The sequence below is a fragment of the Pteropus alecto genome, unplaced genomic scaffold (genome assembly GCF_000325575.1).
Source record: "Pteropus alecto unplaced genomic scaffold, ASM32557v1 scaffold7, whole genome shotgun sequence".
NCBI classification, from domain to species: domain Eukaryota; kingdom Metazoa; phylum Chordata; class Mammalia; order Chiroptera; family Pteropodidae; genus Pteropus; species Pteropus alecto.
Window position 1 is genome coordinate 64557616 of NW_006494614.1, and position 20482 is coordinate 64578097.

The 20482-nt window shown below is 49.5% G+C and overlaps 1 protein-coding gene across 1 annotated transcript in view; it reads left to right on the forward strand.

Moving 5' to 3' along the window:
- The first annotated feature begins 521 nt into the window (after positions 1–521).
- CHST8 (carbohydrate sulfotransferase 8) overlaps positions 522–20482 on the forward strand; it is a 62098-nt gene continuing 42137 nt past the window's right edge. The window contains exon 1 of the mRNA XM_006926788.1: positions 522–732. Coding sequence (XP_006926850.1) covers positions 603–732 — 130 coding nt within the window. The 5' untranslated portion in view covers positions 522–602. The remainder of the gene's footprint in view (positions 733–20482) is intronic.

Sequence of the window (20482 nt, forward strand, 5' to 3'; positions counted from 1 at the left end):
ATGGACACCCTTGTCTCCAGCATCCCGTAGAGGATGGGGCCAGAATAGAAGAAGATCTGAGGCCTTCTCTGTCCACTGGGCCAGTTGCAAGGGACAAAGACCTGGATTCTTGCCTATGCCTAGAACCCACCATGGGGTGCATGCTTGCTCGTTTAGAGGCTCAGAGAGCTTCGACAGTGCAGGGGGTGTAGCCGCTGTCCCTGGCTGTAGGTCCCGGAGCTTTACACTGGGCTCCCCCAGGCAGATGCCAGAGCGTCTCTCTCTATGGTTTTTCTGTGGGTGCCAATACAGGAGACCCTGGAGGGAAGCTGGTGTCTCAGCCACAGGTCACAGTGACTGGTCTTCCCTCAGCCTGCTTTGGGCTTGAAAATGTGGAAGGGACATACCTGAGTAGGTTCTGAAGGGTGGAGGGATCCAGGGATTACACATGGTCACGTGCAGTGGCTGGTGCCTCAGCCCGCCCAGGAGGCCCTGTGCCTCGGTGATGGACCATCTTTCTCCCCCTCTGCCCCGTAGACTGTGGCCTGATGGATGCCTGGTGTGGATGATGAGGGAGGAACTCGCCTCCCACACCCAACAGGTGACCCCGGAGCGAGGCCCAGATGACCCTGCGGACTGGAACAATGCGGCTGGCCTGCATGTTCTCATCCATCCTGCTGTTCGGAGCTGCAGGCCTTCTCCTCTTCATCGGCCTACAGGACCCAACAGAGCTCACCCCTCAACAGGTGCCAGGTGAGCTCTCACACTTGGCCCCATCGCCTGGCTTTCCTGCCCAAGGTGCAGGCCTCTACCCTTCCCCGGTGCCAGCTTTGTACTGAGATGCCTGGCAGGCAGAGGAGGGGTCATGGTCTCCTCCTGGGGGGCTTCAGCCTCAATATGGGAACATTATATCTGATGTCAGACCAGCAGCCTTAGGGTTCTGACCTCTGGCCCATGCACCTCTTTTGGGAATGGTAGCCAGACTGCCCATCTCTCAGCCGGTTATTGCCTTTGGTGAAACTCAGATTTAAGGAGGATTTTGCCACCTCTCAGTGTCTCTTCCGTATGATCTGGGACATCAGAGGGTGAATGATTTCTCCCTGAGCCCATGCCAAATGGGATTCTTTCTTTGCCCAGCTCTGGGGACCCCTCGAATCCAGCTCCTCCAGTGTGAGAAGAAGGATTTGGGGAACCTCTTGGCTTTGTGAGGCTGAGACTGCCCCTACTGGTGCTCCACCTGCTGCCTCCTACCCCACCTGTCCCTGGTGACCCACAGGAGGGGCAGCCCCTCCCTGACTGGCAGTGGTCTGCTGCGGACAGGGGGGATGGCAGTGATGGGAGAGCAGGAAGATGGTTCTAGAGCCTTGGGCAGATGGAGAGGGGAGCTTGGACAAGGTGCCTGCTGCCAGTTCACAGCCCTTCCCTTCCCAAGAGAACACAGCAGGGCTAGAGGGCAGCGGGCATAGGGCCAGGGCTGGGGTCACTCCGCTTTGGAGTGAGAGGAAAGCACTGTTGACAGGCCCAAGGACCAGCATCTCTCAGCAGTGGTCCTGGGGGCCTTGTTAGGGGAAGGTCCATGGAGACACCCATGTGCTCTAGGACATGGACAATATGAGGGAGGAGTGGATGCTGGGGGCCTAGCAGAGGGTTTCTGCACCATCCCCACCAGCAGCACATAGCACACACAGGAGAGCAGAGCACAGCCTGGGGCCACCTGGCCCTGGGACAGGGACACAGGGTCCTCAGGGGTGCAGCCTCCTCCCAGCTTCTTCTCAATGCTGGCTGGCTCACACTCTCAGGGTAGAATGTGGGCCTAGAAGCCATAGATGGAGAGGCAGAAGGAGCACGAGGAGTCCAGAGTTTGGGCCCCAGGCCTGGCAGCTGCTACCAGAAGCCCTGGTGAGGGAGACCGATGAGTTGATTCTTTCCCCAGAGTCATTGAGAGGTAGCCAAGGCCGTGGGCCCCAGGAGACGGCAGCCAGTCATTGGTGCTGACTCATACCTAGGCTGGACCCTCACAGATGGTGGCTGTCACAGTGAGTCTGGCTGCTCCCCCACTTCCAAAGAAGCAAGGACGAGTGACCAGTATGGCTCCTCTGTGGGGACTTCGCAGCCTCGCATGAGCCCTAGAGTGGCCAGCGACACTGTGTCAGCAGAATCAGGCTCTCCAGGGCAGTGTCGTCAAGACAGTCGGAGAGCTGGCCCTGCAGCTGTGTCTTATCTGCGCAGAAGCAAGCTCCTGAAAGAAGGCCTCAGCTTGGTGTAAATGGTGCCTGTGTATCTTTGGTGCATGTCTTGGTTTTGTGTGTGGTTAGGTGCACACATGGGCAGAAGGTCCTCGTCATCAGTATCTGCGTTCCGTGGGACCAACCTGGGAGAGAAAGCACAAATGTGTCTGTGGCGTCCAGCTGGGACAGGGGCCATGCCCCCATCCACGGTACACTCTAGGGGCAGGTGTTATATCCCTGGGTGGAGTTAGGTCATGTGCCACATGCTGTGCCGTAGCCAGCTGGCGAAGCAGAGCACTTGCTCTTCACATCTTCTGTGGGTAGTGGACTCCTGCCCCTCATGCCGGCCAGCATAGCCCTGCACCACTGCGCCAGTGCACATCTATGTGGGATTCCTAGGGTGGAATGGCGAGCAGGGAAAGGAGTGCAAAGCCTCGGGTTGGCAGGGTGTGTAGGACGGATGGAAGCCGAAGCCAGCATCCCTATAGCCATGGACCCCGTGGGCCCGACAAGAGCAGGCAAGAAGCACTCTTGGGTCTTGAGCTGTGTTCTCTTGGCTGTAAATGGAGCTCTACCACCCTCACCACGTGCCAGGTGATGGGCAACCTTGACACTCTGCGTAAATTACATCAAACACACTCATAAAACTTTAAATAATGCTTACTTTACTTTCCCTGAGCAAAGTGTTCCTGACACAGGCTGTTTGTGTTGATTTGTTACTATTCATTTATTCTTTCCCTGTACTTCTCACAGCAGCCTAATTGTGATTCGGTACCAAGAAAGCAATATCAAAGTAATTTTCCACAACATTAGTTACAATTTTCTTCTGATCTTTCAAGTGAAACAATCCCATCCTGTTGGCTTCTCTGAGCACATAAACCTTGATTACATTTATCTGTTGGAAACCAGTGCTAACAAAGTGTATATATCCAGTTGTATGGGTGGGTGGCCCCAAAAGCCCCAGACGGGCCTTCTCCCTGTGGATTTCTGCCTGTGGGAGGTGCAGACGCAGGAGTGTGCCCTGCCATTGGATCAGGCAAGGCCGCTGGGGGTGGCCATCTACAGAGACAATTCTGCGAGCTGCTCTGTCTTTCACAGCGGCAGAGAGTTCACTGGGAACTGCTGTTGCTGGTGCCAACCAAAGCGGGAGTGGGAAGGCGGGCAGGTGAAGATTTGGAAACAAACTTGCAAAGGCCGTCTCTTGGTCTCCTGTAGTCGGAGGTGTCATTCAGACTTCTCTCACGCAGCTACCAGGTGTTAACAGCACCTGAACTTCTCGGGGACCAGTCAGCAAACCTCACCTGGCTCGTGCATTAGATGCGATCTTATGGGGTTGCCAACTCTTATAAATCAAACGATATTTTCAAAAACGTTTGCTATATTTAAGTCAAAACTTTTGAAACGTGAATCACTGCCAGTTAACCTACCTTCATTAGATTAGATTTTCTTGTGTCTCAGAGAAATCCCCTGTCCAACTCCTTCCCAGCTTCCAATACTGCCAGGCCCTGACGCTTCAAGAACCGCACTTTTTGACCCAGGAGACTAGCCTGGCCTCTTCCCTAAGCAGAAGATTCAAAGAGCATGCCAGAACCGGGAATGACACCTCCTGACGTGCTAGCCCCTGGAAAGGCGGAAGATAGGCTCCATACCTGTGGCTGGGCAAACTGAACTTTTATGAGCTACCTTCCTTTATGTCGTTTTTATTACAGAGAGTTTGGAACACACACAGAAATAGATTAGAACAGTACGGTGAACCCCATGTACTCATCACACAGCACCCCCAATATGGTCAGGCTGGGCCCATCCATTGCCCTCCTTCTGTATGATTTCGAAGCTTATGCCAGATGGAATATCAATTTAGCCACAAATATTTCAATATATTTCTCAGTTTAAAAGATAAGAACTTTTTTTTTTTTTTAATATTCAACAATTTCCTATTATCATCAGATATCCAGCTGGTGTTCAAATGTCTCTTCATCTCACAAATATTTTAAATACCTTTATTTCCCATTTGTTGTGATCAGTACCCAGATAAGGCCTACACACTGCAGTCGGCTGGTGAGTCTCTAAATCTCTTCCATCTATAAGATTTCCTCTCCATCTTCTCTCTTGCTATTTATTGAAGGAAACCAGGTCACGAGTCCTGTCAAGTTTCTCACAGTCGGGATTTTCGCTTTTTTGTGTCCATTTGGTATAGTTCAACATTGTCTTCTGTTCTTCGTATTCCTTATAAATTAAGTAAACTAGCAGTGCGATCAGATATAGCTTGGGTTTTTCCTTCTTTCTCCAGTCAGAATTCACATGTGGTCCCATGTTCTCCCATCAGGAGGCACACATCTGCCTGGCTCTCTTACGTGATGTCGGCCACTCACGATGGCGCCTAGATCCATCCCTTCGTTAAGGCTGCACAATGCGATGTTCTGATTTTATCATTTCTTCTTCATTCTCTAAAGTGGGATGGATTTTGTTTTAATGGGGTAAAGTGAGTCATTGTTAGTGACCCGTGAAGCCAAAGTAAACGGTGGATCGATTGGTTTATTCGTTGATACATTTAAAAATGTGACTTTATGATATAGATTCTATTGCTAGTACACTATAAATAGTTTTTATTTAAATGTTTGGTTTTTGCAGAGTGAGTTTTCTGAAAGCGGGGCCACCCCACGTTTCCGTGATATAACTGCTCTCTCGAAGCTGTGCAGTTGTGGGTGGCGGTGCTGGGGATTGGGGCTGGTACTGGCTGTCAGGTGGGAAGGCAGCTATGATGATGACAGAGGTTGCCTGACCAGGGGCCCCAAGTGCAGACAAGGGGCTGGACAGCCCTGATGACTTCCTGGTCTACGGCCTGCCCCAAGGCGTTCCTTCCAGGGCACAAGGGCATCTGCCGGTAATAATAATAACAAACATCAATCAGGCATTTACCACGTGCCAGGTCTTATGCTAAGTACTTTACATGTTTTAATGCATGTAATTCTTATAATCAATGATTATTCCTATTTACAAATGAGATGCCAAGCACTCCCTAGTGTGGACGCACAAACAGCAACACTGCTGATGTTGGCACACACTCTCAGGCACTCACCTTGTGCCAGGCACTGTCACAGCACTTTACACATATCTGGCATTTGTTTAATACTTACAAACATCATGAATTAAGTACCATTACACTGTCTGACACACGAGACTGCTGAGGTAAGAGTGGTTAAGTGCTGTGCTCAAGGCCACACAGCTTTGGGCTTCAGAGCCAGGATTTGTCCCTACGCAGTTGGCTGTTGCCCACTGCACCTACTGCCTTCCCAGTAACTGATGCTCAGTACTGCCTGGTCTGGGCCCAGAGCAGAGCCTGGGCAGAAAGAAGAGCATGGGTCAAGGTTCGGAGGCGTGAGAGAATGTGGCATGGCAAGAACTCCTGGTGATTAGGGGCTGGAGTGCAACCTGCGGATCTAGACTTGTGGCTGAAGACACAGCCAGGCAGGGGCCTGGGGACCCCTTGCAGCATTGCAGAGGAGCGAGCCTTTGCTGCAGGGGATGGGAGCTCGGGGGATTCTGAGGGAGGAAGTGGCCATTAGAACTCCAGTCTAGTGGCTGCATGTCATGGAGCTGTGGGCGGGGGTGGGATGGGATGACAAGCACAGAGAGACTCGCTGGCAGAGGCTGAGTGAGGCCTGAAGGGATGGCAAGGCTTAGGGTGGAGAGGGACTGGGAGGGGTGGATTCAGGGCATCGGGGTCAGGTGCAGAGTGGGTGGGAGGATGACGGGGGTGAGGAAGGCAGCTGTCTGGGTTCAGAATGACTCTGGCTTATGGTTTCTGGCTCTGGCAGATGGGGTTAGGGGTGCCCCTCACTGAGGCAGATATGCCAGATTGGAAGTGGTCTGGGGGAGCAGGCTGCAGACCACACATTCTATTTTAAGCAGATGGTATCTGAGATGCTGAGCAGGTGTGAAGTTACCCTATAACTCCTCTGCCCAGGGCCCCGGCCCCACAGACTCAGGGCCAGGGGAGAGAAGCAGGTAGCCTCCACCCTGCCCCACCCCTCCTCCACCTGCATCTCCATTAACACACTCACTCCTTCCCATTCATACATCAGAGGACAGAGCCCTGGCTGGAGTAGTCAGGAGGGCTTCCTGGAGGAGGGAGCTATGGGTGGCTTGTTTACCTTCTCCATCTCACAAGAGATGACCAGGTGCTGATGTTCAGCAGAAGCTGTGAAGTAGGCTTGGATGAGACTCTGTTGAAGCCTGGGGTTTCTCCCCATAGCACACACTGCTGAGTGTCTTGCCCAGTATCTCACAGCTAGAAATCAACAAAGCCAGAATTTCAAGACCCATGGGCCTGACTGACTCCAGGGTCCTGCTCTGGTCCCCTGGTGGCAGGGCTATGTTGCCTGGAAGAAGTGTGGCCCTCATTCTTGGTCCCAAAGTTCCCAGGGACACACAGCCCCGCCTGTGCCAGGAGCCAGTGATGAGGGCTATATTGCAGTATCAGAGGGTTTGTCTTATTCCTGCAGCGACGGTCTTTGTCCAGGTGTGCCCCTTGGAGCTCGGAGACCACATCAGCAGCCTACAAGGCCTGGGTGGACCAGGGCCACAGGAGTAACGGCCGCGCAGTTCTAACAGCTCACTCGTGTGAGGGTGACGAGGGTGACGGAGTAAATGGAAGTGTGGTGGCCGGCTCTCCTTGGCCCTCTTGGGGAAGGGGCGGCCTGCTGGGCCGAGTCATCCAAGCCCACACTCCTTCGGGGCCAGGGAGCCAGCTCCTCCAGTTTCCCCAGAGCCGGCTGCTTTCCCCAGACAGGTGGGTTTATTGGCACCCTCTCAAGCCTGTTTCCTGAAACTATTTTCTAACGGCATTGCGGAACATCATATATATTTTCTACAAACCTTGTGAGGCTGACACATCCTTGTTGTGACTGTGAATATCAGAAGTGACATGTAATTGCAGTGATCCATCCTGTTAAGTAGCTGGCAATCTATCATTGCGAAATCAGCAGGGCTGGGACTCTGGGAACCGGTGTTTCTAAACAATGCATCCGCAGCGTGTTCAGGCTCTCAGCGAACGCTGCCCAGGCTCACGAGGATCCGCCTTGCCCTCCCTCCACCCGCCTGTCTGCAGCGGCAACGAAGGAAATCAGGAAATCGTATTCTGGGTTGAACCACCCACTGAGTTTCATCCTCTGGAGAGCCCTCTCCCCGCCACAGCCGGCACCAGGCTCTCACAGTCAGGGCTGTAACAGTGCCCCTTCCAAGAGTGGCCACTTGGACTTCCTGCCCTTCTCTTCCTTATAAACTCAAAAGTCACTTTGTGAGGCTTCTTGCTGGTGCCACGGGTGGGCTGTGAGCTGGAGCACTGATGGGCTCCGTGTGGACAGTGGGAGTGTTGGAGATGAGGAGGGGACCAGGGGCGGCCGGAGCCCAGGAGCACAGATGGCCGAGCCTGCCTCGATGGGGTGGGAGCATTGAGACAGGGCCTGCATATCAGGGGGATGGGTAACACTCACACCGTGTTCAGTGCTAATTCCAGGGTAACGTTGATTTTGCACTGTGGAAGGTGCCCCCTGGAGTTGTGCAGAGGGCAGTACAGATGCAGGAGCAGCCGCGGGGCCCCCACATGGTGATCAGCCAGTGAATACCAGAAAGGAGGTCAGTGTCAGACAGGCAGCCCTCAGTTGTAGACGCCCAGAGCCCAGTGGGTTTGGGGGGCCCTGGGGGTGCTGGCTTTGGGGCCTTCTCTGGATTGTGCTTTTGGGGGTAGGTCTTCATGAAGGATCCTCGCTACTCCCCTGGGCTCAGGGCACCCACTGCGGCCCCATCTCTGCAGTGGGAGTTGATCTGCCCCCACCCTCTCTCACCTGAGACTGGGCCACGGACTGGCAGCAGCTCCCGGCACCTGCTTCCTGGTGTGATATCGATTTCCTGGGTTCTTCCACCCTCCCGCAGGTGGAGGCCACGTTTCCCTCCTCCCTGCAGAAGACGCCCTGGGGGTCTCCAGCCTGAGCCTCTCTTTCCTTTGGTGCATTAAAATATGCTAAATGAAAAATAATGAGCATGTAGGAACTAATAACAGGAATCACCTAATTAAATTAAGAAACAGACATCATATCGCTCTAATCTGAAAATTCATATTAATAGAAAATGGTCTCGGAATTGTTATGCTAAAGGTTCCTAGGGGTGGGGAAATTAAAAAAGGAGAGCAGAACAGACTATTGGGACAATCATATCCAATAAGAGCAAGACTTATGTTTTAAAGGAGCTAAAATAAAGTGCTAAAAATAGAAGACAGAATCATTGTGTGGATCTAATGAAGTGATGGACAAAAATGGCTTTGAAAACCACAGAGCTCCACACACATGTGTGATGGTAATTTTAAAAACGAGACATTGTAATTAGCTTCAGTGTGCATGAAATGTAGTACTAGTTACAGTTTATTGGCGCCTGGCATTGTCTCAGTGCCCTTTATTTCATCTTTTTACACCCTGTGAGGCAGGCGTCATTGTCCCCAACTTAGAGAGGTTAAGTCAGATGCCCAAAGCCCTGCAGCCAGAGTGGTCTAAGTCAGGATTCGAACCCAGGTTCGCCTGATTTCGAAGCCCTCGCTTGGCTCGCTCTGCTCTCCTTGCCTGTTGCTACTAGCTAATGTCATGGTCTACATCTGTATTTTCTGACGTTTTTCTACCATTTCCTCAAAGGGCATTTCTTGCCGACACCCAGTAGATTTCGGCAGCAGCCCGCCTCCTCGAACCTAGCCCCAAGGCTTCTCTGGTGTCTTGGTTGATAACGCCCACACAAAGACACCTTCTGAAATTACAGTCCAGCTGGAAAACTGGGTCTCCCATTGTGTCCAGGCCTGGGCGGGGGCCGAGCGGGGCTGGTGGTTCTGATGCCTGCGCCAGCCCCCAAAAGCCCCGGTTTCAGGTTGTGTCTCTGCATCAGCCGATTGTTCCCCCAGGCCCCCCACTCAGGGAGTGAATCGGGCTCTGTCTGCCTGCGACATGAGTCATGATTCAGCAGGCCCAGAGCGGGGCTCAGGTGTGAGCTGACCCCTTTCCTGCTCTGCTGGACCGGAATGAATGGGAGGGACCCAGAGAGGAGGAGAAGGGGTCAAGTCTGTGTGTGAGATGCCCCAGAATCATTCTGGTCTAGGACGCCCTGACCGCACCTAGGCTGGCGTTGACCCTCGTGTTAGGGTGGTGCTAGGGAGACATTCCAGACGGGGCTGAATTTTCTTTCCTTCCACCTGTGCCCCATACCTCCCCCACCTCTGTCCCCATTCATGGCCCAAGCATCTTCAGTGGGGGTCGCCCGACATCAGGGCCGAGCCCCGCTGATTCAGCCCAGGAGATCTGCCAGGGAAAGCAGGCGGGCAGGGCAAGACCCCAGTCCCAAAGTGGCACAAGGTCCCAAGGAATGGCCCCTGCTGCCTGGCTTGCCTCCAAGTTCAGGCTCAGGGCTGTAGGGGAGGGTGTGGGAGGGGTGGGCTCGGGACACACAGGGAATCAGAAAACCGCCCTCACTGCCAGCGTGCGGAAGCTGGATTCTTAACACACACTTTTCAAGGCCCCACTAAACCTTCCTAACTTCCTGAGTTGCTAACATGGACAGTGGAGAAATGGTTCTGTGCCAGAACAGGGTCCACAGACAGGGCTGGTGCCACGGTTGCTGTCTTTCTCCGTGGCTACTGGGTGGTTCTTATTTCTTTCAAATCCTAAAAAGGTCATGGTGACAGTTATGACAACAGACGCACGGAAGGGCTGGCTGCGGAGGCCGATGGCACATCTCCGGGGCAGGAGGCCCATCAGGGCCGCCATGAGTGTGGGCTGAGGCCCTCGGGCCTCAACTTCCAGCCCTTCCTGTTTATGGTGACACCTTTCATGTGGCTTTAGGGTCTGTATGGGCCTTCTCTTTCCCGAAATATTTGCAGGAAGCTGGAAGGTCAGGCAGAGCTCACCTAAGACAGAAGCTCACCATTGCATATCTGCCAATGCTTTCATTATAAAGCTTATTTCCCAGGATTTTTGGCTCTGCAGTTTTAATTTGATCATGGTGGAGCTTACTGGAAGTGGACAATACTTGCATTCAAAAACGTTTACTTATATGGGAGAAATAACTGAACCTCAGTGGCTTCCATTTCCCCCACAGCCACAGCTAGCTGGCTTCTGACACGGGGTAAGGAGCACACGGGGATCTTCCCCTTCTCGCAGTCCGGTGTCCAGTCAGGAAGTTGGACCCTAAGGCCTAGCCATGGCATTTTCCAGCCCTCAGAGGACATTCCAGATGGAAGATCAACTATAGAGTAGGCTGGCCCCATCCAAGCTCCACCCCCACCTAGCTTGGTTGCTCTCAAAGCAGCTCAGGGTCCAGTCCCTAGCTAGTGGCCTCAGGGGGTCCAGTCCCCAACCAGTGGTTCCCATCCTGGGTTGGACTGAGGGAGTGATCTGTGTCTAAATGTGCTTTGTCCTGGGAGAAGCGGCCTGGTCTGGGACTCCCATCTCCCCTCCTCAAAAAGCGACAGCCATTTGTGAATGCATTTGACCTTTGCCCTCAGGGTCTGGGCCCCTCCCTAGTGGCAGGGAGATGAGGGAGAGAAAGGGATGCTGAGGGGGGATGTCAGGGAAAACTCTGTAGGGTCCCCAGGTCCATCAGAAAACTATACTTAGCACAGAGCTGCAGGGTGGGGTGGAGGTGGGGACCGCAGTGAACAGGATGGGGACGTGGACGGACATCTACTAGGCGGGCTGCTGCTCGGCTTCAGCCAGGAGTTCTGTGTGGGATGTGGGCCCAAGGTGGCCAGATACTCCTTTTTATTTTATTTGTTTCAAAGAAGCTAGGAATCTATAACATACTTATGTAAATTCTCCCAATTTTTAAGTGGGAGCTCAGATTTTAGAAGGAGTTTTCAGAGTCAGACAATAAGTCACTCTTGAACTTACTATTGGTTGGGTGGACTGGAAGGAGAGGTTCTGTTCAATATCCCAAATCTCTCTGAGGCTGAGACCTGCCCCCCACCTTCTCTGTGCGACTCTCCCTCTCCCCTCAGGACAGAGAAGTGGCAGATCCCCTGGTGGGAAGAGACTCATTACTCTTTCCAGCCCCAGCAGTACTGGCATGAAGCCAGACCACAGGCAAGTCATGGGCAGAGCTTCTCCATGTGCCCGTTGACCCATATGGAGCCCCAAGATATGTGTGTGTCTGGTTCTCAACCACACTAGTTCAGAGGGTCAGGAGCCCTGCCAGAGATACCTGTTCGCCATTCGGGCATAAGACTTGGGGGTCCTAGAAGGTGACTGGTCAGCAGAGATGTGAGCGAGGGGCAGGGCCAGGGGTGGGCGTTTGGGGACGGTGCATGTTGGAACCCTCCTTTCATTTACACACACTTATTCACGTGCAAATATATCCCCCCACCAGCAAATTTTTGTTGCTATAAATAAAGGAGGAGTCATTTCTGGACAAATCCTCCTGCAAGGGTGGGCCCTTCATCAAGGGGCTATGAAGTGAGCTGTGGGTGCCCTGTGGGGTGGGCTTGCATTTTCAATGGAAGATAATTTCCTGTTTCCCACAATGATGGGGTGTGGTAGGGACAGCTACACTGGCCTTCTCTCTTCTCTACCTAGGACACTGTCTATGGCCGTCAGACCTGTCAAGGGTCTCCTGGGAGAGGTGGCAAGAGGCACTTTGCAATTTCTTCACTGCTACCTCCAGGTCAGGGTTGATGCTACCGGGGCTGGGAGTGGGACCAGAGAGCCCAAGGGAGTCCCAACAGCATCCAGGAGGTGGCACCTGTGGGGGTGGGGGTTGGGGGAGTGGTCTGAGTAGTGACAATGTAGTGAGTGCTGAGCACCTGCTGAGTATCAGCACTGCACTTTATGTGCTTTGCAAATACTCTCCCACTGAAGCCTCACAGCACCCTGTCTGTTTTATAGATAGGGAAACTGAGGCACAGAGAGGCAGAGTCGATTGCCTAAGGTTACACAGCCAGAAAGTGGCAATGTCTAAACTAGAACCCAAGTCTTCAGTTCTCAGACACGCAGGATCTTCCTGGTGACTCTGAGCTGGAAACGCCACACTCTGAGACACGATAGTGAAGGGCCAGCCTGGGGCCCGCACGGCTTTGCCACCCTGATGTTTGGAGTGTGCTTTGTTCCTGTGCCTTGCAGACATGTTCTGATCTGTGCACACGTGTGTGCTGGTGAAGGGATGGAGACTTCTGTGAATACGTGTGTGTCTGGCTCTCAACCACAATCGTGTGTAGCAGTGTGTGCATACACAACCATGAGGTGTGTGCGTGCCTTGGGCTCACGTGGAAAACACTTCCCACTGAGGTGTGGGGCTGGCTGCTCTGAGTGCACGCCGACATTTTCACCTGCCGTGAGCAGGCATGGGACTCACAGTCAGGGCCCAGGCTAGGGTAAATGACTTCGGCACCATGGGGGCAGTTGTCAGCCACAGAGGTGGGTGAGGAATTGCCAGGTCAGCAAAAACATAGCAAAACCAGTTATTGTAACCCCCTGCCCATGACCTAGGCAGACCAAATAATGAAATTACGTTCATAATATTTCAAGTCAAGTGATCGCTGCTCAAATTAGTTCCTTCCCAGAACCCAGCCAAAAGTAGCAACAGTAATGAAAAGATTTGCTGGGCTTAAACCAAGTCCACCTGTCAAACAGGTACAATACACAGGACTTGCAAAACATGTGTGGGCCTTGTCCCTTCCTAGGTAATGGGAGGGACAGTCAGGGAGAGAAGTAAGACCACAGGCCAGGAGGAGGTGGGTTTTTATGGCTGGGGCACTTTTCCATGATCGCTCATTTATTTCAGAGATGTTAAGGAGCTCCACCCCGGCCGGGCACTGGGATTCTGCAGAGAATATGTCCACGAGGTCCTTGTTCTAGTGGATCTCATAGTGACACAGGGCGATGGGGCTTGCTGGTGTCCGCCCTCGCGTCTTCCCAAGCAGGCAGCTCAGCGCTGTTGCCAGGAGCTCTTGGTCTGGAGCTATCTCTTCCTTCTCCTCCTTCCACTCTGCAGTCTTAAACTTGGGTCTGAGGCTGATAACTTGCCGGGACTTCCCGCTCATCAGAGAAAGAGAAAGGAAGGGCATTGTTAGCATGGCTTGACCCTGGTCTGTCCTTCCTGTGACCTAGAGAGAGGGGCGAGGGAGCCAGGCCAAACAGCAGGAGTCATTTGGAACTGGGACATCCCCCTACCAAGCCTGTTTTTCATTTCTTCCATTTGCTTCACCGAGGGGAACACACAGCCCTTCTCAGGGATACAGAAAACGCCAGAATTCCATGAAAGCAAATACCAGGTGTGGCCAGTGTAGCTGACTGAGCTGATGTGCCCTCCCTCCCTGAGCAAAATGGAACCTAAAACTTATTTAAAACTGAGGAAAGAGAAATCCCAGGAGCCAGAAAATGAGAGGGATTAGAGGGAAGCTGTGAACTCCAGGGAATAACTGCCATGGGGCGGGGAAGTGTGGGGTGAGTGGGGGCGGGGCTAGTGCCTTTTTAAAAAAACAGCTTTAAGTCAGGTAAAATTTACATCATAATATTCACCTATTTTACATGAACACTTCCAGGATATTTAGAAAGTTTACAGAGCTCTGCAACTATCACCTCAATCCAGTTTTAGATTTTCATTGTCCCCCACCCCCCAAATCTCTCATGCCCATTTGCAGTTACTCCCCGTTGCCCTGGCAACCACTGACCTACTTTCTGTCTTTATAGATTTGTTTTTTTCTGAACATTTCACATAAGTGTAATCATACGATATGCAGTTTCGTACATCTGCCTTCTTTCACTTAGCATATCGTTTTGAGATTTGTCACGTTGTAGCTTGTATTAGTAGCTTGCTCTTCTTTATTGCTGAATAGTATTCCATTACATGGAATTTTGGGATTGTTGATACTTTTTTTGGCTGTTATGACTAATACTGCTATGAACGTTCACGTGCAAGTCTGTATATGAACACGTTTTCATTTCTCTTGGGTAGACACTTAGGTTGTGTAGTAAATTTATGATAAATTTTTAAAGAAACCGCCAAACAGTTGCCAAAATGGCTGCACCATTTACATTCCCACCAGCAGAGTATGAGGGCTCCAATTTCTCCACATTTTCATTATCTGTCTTTTTAATTATAGCCATTCTAGTGGGTATGAAGTGGTATCTCATTATGGTTTTAATTTGAATTTTTCTAATGACTAATGATATTGAGCATGTTTTCATATGCTTAGCCATTCGAATATCTTCTTTAGTAAAATCATCTATTCAGATCTTTTGCCCATCTTTTGAATGGTTAGTTGTCTTTTTTATTGAGCTGTTATTCTTTATTTTCTGGATAAAATACTTATTAGGTTTGATAATTTCTTCCATTCGTCATTTGTCTTTTCATTTTCTTAATGGTGTTTTCAAAGTGCAAAAGTTTTTAAATTTGAAGAAGTACGGTTCATAATTTTTTCCTTTTATGTATCATGCTTTTGGTATTGTATCTAAGAAGTCTTTGCCTAAAGTCATAAAGGCTTTCTCCTATGTTTTCCTCAGAGTTTTATATTTTTAGCTCTTACATCTATGTCTGTGATCCATTTTAAGTTAACTTTTGTTCTTTGTGTGAGATAATAGTCTAACTTCATCCCTTTGTGTGTGGATGGCCAGCTGTCTTGTGGCACCACTTGTGACGACTGTCTTTTTCCCCATCGAATTGCCTTGGCACTTTGGTCAAAAATGAATTGGCCATAAATATAAGGTTTTGTTTCTGGTGTCTCAATTCTATGCCATTGATCCCTATGCCAATAGTACAATATTTTAATGACTATAAGTTTATAATGAGTTTTGAAATCAGGAAGTATAAACCCTTTACCTCTGTTCTTCTTTTTCAAGATCATTTTGGCTACTCTGGGTCTTTATGAAACCATATAGATTTGAGGATTAGTCGATTTCTGCCAACTAAAAGCCTGCTGGGATTTTGATAGGCATTGCATTAAATCCAACAATCAACTTGGGAAGAATTACCCTCTTAACAATATTGAGTCTTCCAATCCACGAACATGGAACGCCTCTCCATTTATTTAGATCTTTAGTTCCTCTATACAATACTTTGTAGCTTTTAGTATATAAAATATTGCATACACCCCTTTTTTGTTAAATTTATTTTATTCTTTTTGATGCTATAGTGAATGGAATTGCTTTCTTAATTCTATTTCTAGGTCATTCATTGCTAATATATAGAAATACGATTGGTTTTTCTGTGTCGATCTTGTACCCTGTGACTTATTGGTTAATTCTAGTAGTTTTTTTTTTGTGAATTCCCTAGGATGTTTTAAATACAGGGTCATGTTGTCTGCAATAAAGAGAGTTTTACTTCCTGTCTGATCTGAATGCCCCCTTTTTTTCTTTCTTTCCTGATTGCACTGGCTGGAGACTCTAGTAAAATGTTAAATTGAAGTGGTAAGTTCAATCTTAGAGAGAAAGCATCCAATCTTTCACCATTAAGTATAAAGGAAGCTAAAAAATAGGTAAAGGATGACCTTTACCATTCTGAGGAGGTTTCTTTCTACTGTTAGTTTGCAGGGGGGAAATATTATTTTTACCATGAATGGGTGTTAGATTTTGTCAAATGCTTATTCTACATCTATTGAGATATTTATGTAGTTTTATCTTTTATTCTGTAAATATGATGTATTGCATAAATAAATCAAGCCTACATTCTTGAGATAAATCCCACTTGGTCATGGTGTATGGTCCTTTTTATATGTTGCTGGATTCAATTTGCTAGGATTGTGTTGTGGAATATTTTGAGAGATAGTTGTCTGTAGTTTTATTGAGATTTTTTGTCTGGCTTTGTTATCAGATTAACATAGGTCTTCAAATGAGTTGGGAAGTATTTCCTTTTCCTCCCTATTTCTGGAAGAGTTGATGAAGGACTGGCATTATTTCTTCTTTAAATGTTTGGCAAAATTCTCTAGTAAAGCCATCTGGAGCTGGATTTTTCTTTGAGAAAAGATTTTTTTAAATGACTAACTCAATTTCTTTACTACAGATCTGTTCAAATTTTCTATTTCTTCTTGAGTCAGCTTCAGTAATTTATGTTTTACTAGGGCTTTATTCATTCCACTTACGTTGTCTCATTTGGTAGCATCAAGATGTTGATGGTGCGCCCTTATATTTGTTAGTGATATTCCCTCTTTACCCCCAATTTTAGTAATGTGCGTAGTCTCTCTTTTTTCATTGTTAAGTCTAGCTAAAAGTTTGTCAATTTTGTGGATCTTTTTAAATAACCAACTTTAGTTTCATTGCTTTTTCTTTTTTTTTCGATTTTCTATTTCATTGATTTCTACCCTAATATTTATTATTTCTTTCTTTTTTCTTCCTTTGAGTTTAGCTTGTTCTCTTTTTTTTTTTTTCTAGTTTCTTAAGGTAGAAGCTTAGGTTATTGATTTGAGATCCTTCTTTTCTAATATAGACCTTACAGCTATAAACTTCTCTCTTAAGCATTGTTTTATCGGTTGTCCATTTTAGTTATCTCATTTCCCAGATCACCCTTCAAATTTCTGTCTAGTCAATTGGTCTATCGCTTCCCCAAAACCTGTTTCACAACCTTGGGCTAGCGATTTTCGAATTTTATCTTCAACAATGTTCCTGGGCATGGAATTTTTCAGTCAGTCTTCAAGGCCTGCTCCACCTTGGTAGAACTTCCAGTACCAGGGAACTGGGTGGGGTGATATAAGCAGCCCCAGGCTAAAAGCCCACAGGCTTATACGTTCTTTCTGAGGTTCAGTATGTTTTTGTGAAGAAAAATAAAAAATTGTATTGTTTCTTAACTATATTGTATAGCTTTGGTCAATTTCCAGAGTTCTTAAATTGTTTTTGTTTGTTTGTTTTTTGTTTTTGTTTCCTGTCTGTCTTTGCTTTTGGGGAAGGAATTTGCCAGTTCCTCACTCAGCCATTCCAGGGGCCCTACCTCCAGGACTGAGGCTTCTTCGTGTCTACACAAACAGCCTCTGTCCTGACCAGGTGCTGAGCTGGAGGACAACCTCTGTAAATAGTGTCTTCAAAAGCCACCAAACCTCTGTCCATTGGGCCAGTTTGCCTGGGACAGTCCCAGTTTACATTGTGGCCTGGTGTAATTATTATCACTCTCAGAAGTGGCTTTATTTTTATGATAAATCATTGTATAGATATATTTCCGTAAGAAGAAAAATTAACCAGAAAGAATGGGATGCAAGAAATACCAGTAAGGAAATAAATCATAGGCCTGTAGATAAACGTAAACAAGTACTTACTTTAAAAATAATAAACAACACTCATTTTATGGGGAGTTAGGAACTGCAGTAACATGAAAGTTTAGATGGGGGACAGCAACTGGAGTTGACTTCTAAGATCTTTATCTCGTTAGGGAGGGAAATTGAGATAGTAATAAACTTGGACCTTTATTTTAAAACAAAGCTAACCACAAGAAGTATAATGTTTATCTTCTGAGCCTCTGCACTTGCCCCTGTCAGTATAGCCCCACTCCTAATATTAGGCACCTGTTTAATCACCTCCTATTCGCCTCATTGTAAGGTGAGCCCCCCTGTGATTATGAGGATGGCCAACACTCAGCACCGCACAGATGGGCTCAACAGCAGTGTAATGGTCACATGTACTCACCGTCTGGGAGAGGAGGACACCACATGTCACGCAGGGTCACGTGGAGAGTGAATAAGCGGGAAGTGTGAAGGCAAGCTAGCAGTATCAGGAGGGTGGGCTGACCCCAGTTCTCGCGGGAAGATGTTATTGGCGTGTTTGGAACCTGGGTCTTAAGAACCAGAGGTGTTAAGAACCTGGGTCTCAGCCACACCTCAGACCAATCAGATCCGCATCTCTAGGGGAGGGACTCAGGCAGCAGTTCTCAGAACTCCACTGTGCAAGCAAATCAAAAGCCATGGGTTCAGAATAGTGCTTCTCAGACTTTAACATAAACAAAGTGCTGAGACAACCTGTTAAAATGCACATCCTGATCCAGCATGTGTGGGTGGGGCCAAAGAGTCTACGTTTCTAACAGCAAGGGTTTATATTTAGGATCATGCTACTAAAAGTGTGACTGTAGACCACTAGCATCTGCAACACAACAACACGTGAGGGCTTCCTAAAAATGCAGACTCGCAGGCCTGACCCCAGATCTACTGGATAAGAATCTTCAGTTTAGCAAGATTCTCAGGTGATTTGAATATGATCAAAAGGTGGGAAGTGCTGGTTTAGGAGACTTTAATGGTCTAGCAAGCCTGAGAGATGGAGGATGCTTTCAGGCCTTACCGGGGATCTCAAGCGAATATCTATCTCTTTGGGGCAGACGGCAAAGCCCAGGCTGGGTCCTTCCAGCTCCTGACGGCTCTTTCATCCCCTTGCTGTGCTCCTGCCTAGTTATCTACTCTGGGAAATGGTGACCCAGCTGGAAGTGGCTCTTAATTTGCCCTCCCCGGGCCCCCTGCCTCAGCTGCCTCCTTCCCCAGCCCACCCTGGTGTGAGATCCTGGCTCCAGGCTAGCCCCACACTGCCCCAGCCTCTGAACTTCTGCTTGCTTCACAGAGCAGCCCAACCCGTGGGAGGACAGCACAGCCAACTGACCATGTGCCGACCACATAGCTCTCTCTCCAAGGCAGTATCCCCGCTCCGCCCCACCCTGACAGACCCAGCCAGCCCCTCCCTCCACAGACCCTGACGCCAGTGCCAAGGCTGTGTCACCTCCTACACACCCACTTCTCTCCTACCTCTCTCTAGAAGACTCACTCGGGACGCTTGCTCTGCCCTGTTTTCATGTTTGCCCTGTTGCCGCCTGAGCTGCCTCTCTTCTCCAGCCAGTGGAGAGCCCCAGCCCTGCCCGTGAACAAGTCACTCCCTCACCCTGCACCCCGGTCCTCCTCTTCCCTACTCATCCGGGGCTGCTGTTTAGTCAAGGCCATGGGTGTGCTATGAATAGCTCGAAGCCTCCAATCCACTGTGCCATCCCCTGCCTTGTCCCCAGTGTGATCTGAGCATGGCGGGAGCTCAGACCCAGGCTCCTCTTCCCAGAGTTAGATAATGGAGATATCGGTGGGCTGCTGCAGCCTCTCCTGAAAGCAGCGGTCAGGGAGGGAAAGCAGACGCAGAGGGCAGTTCCTGAGCTGACGGGCGCAGGCCCTGAGAGAGAGCTGATAGGATTGTGATTTAGGAAATAGAAGACAGGGCCTCCCTGGGACTGTCAGCTCTGCATCCCAGCATGCTTCTTGTTGCCTTGGCAACTCAACAGGTTCAGCTGTTTTTCTGGGCATCGGTGTCTGCTCTAGCAGGAGGTGACAGGGCCCCCGGAGGTGTCCAGATCTTCAGGGGGGCAGACAACTCAGCTCTCAGGGTGACTTTCACCCCCTTGCTGGGTTAGCTGGCCCTTGTCTCATCTCGCTACCTGCACGATCATGTGATTGTGTCCAACCAGCCACCCATCCTCCCATCCATTCGTCCATTCATCTTTTTTTCCAGTAAACGGTCTTTAAGCATTTGCTGTTTGCCTGGCCTTATGCTATGTTCTTCAGACAGGTATATGAGTTCCTGGCACTCCAGGTCCAACGGGAATGCCTCTGTCCAACCAGAGGTACCTGGGCAAGCCTAGAGGTCAAGAAGTCCATAGTGATTTTTCGCCTGGCACACGTGTGGCCCATTTAGAAGATATTCTCCACACACACCCACTGCGAGCCTGCCTATCACCTTCTGCCAGACCCTTCTTATATACCTGCAATTTGCATAAACACAATTACACTCCTCGTACTGTAATGTGTTTTCTTTCAGAACCTAATGCTACATGGTGAGCCTCTTTCCACATTGACACACACAGATTCCAGAGGCCGTGAAACCGTTCTAGCAGCCTCGCAGTGTTCGGCGTAAAGGTGTACCCACTGGTCATTCAACCAGCTCCCTACTGATGTGTGTTTAAGCTGTTTGCAGTTTGGGGCTAGTTCATAAATTGTTTTTGTTTCCTCTGGGGTCGTCTTTTTCGTTTGCTTCCTTTGGTCTCTCTCGTGTCAGAGGTTATTCTCAGACGCCTGGTGACCCTTAGGTATTCGTTCATAGTTGAGAGTGGGGCACCAAACACCCGACTGATATAAACAGGGGACAGGGCTTTATTCGCGGTGTGCGGTGGTGAGTCGGTACCTTGCCGGAGAGTTCCAAGGAAGCGAGTGTTAGTTTGCTGGGGCTGCCCCAAACTACCACGGACTGGGGGGCCTAAACGATGGAAATGTATTCTCTCTCAGTCCCGGAGGCTGCAGGTCCAAGGCC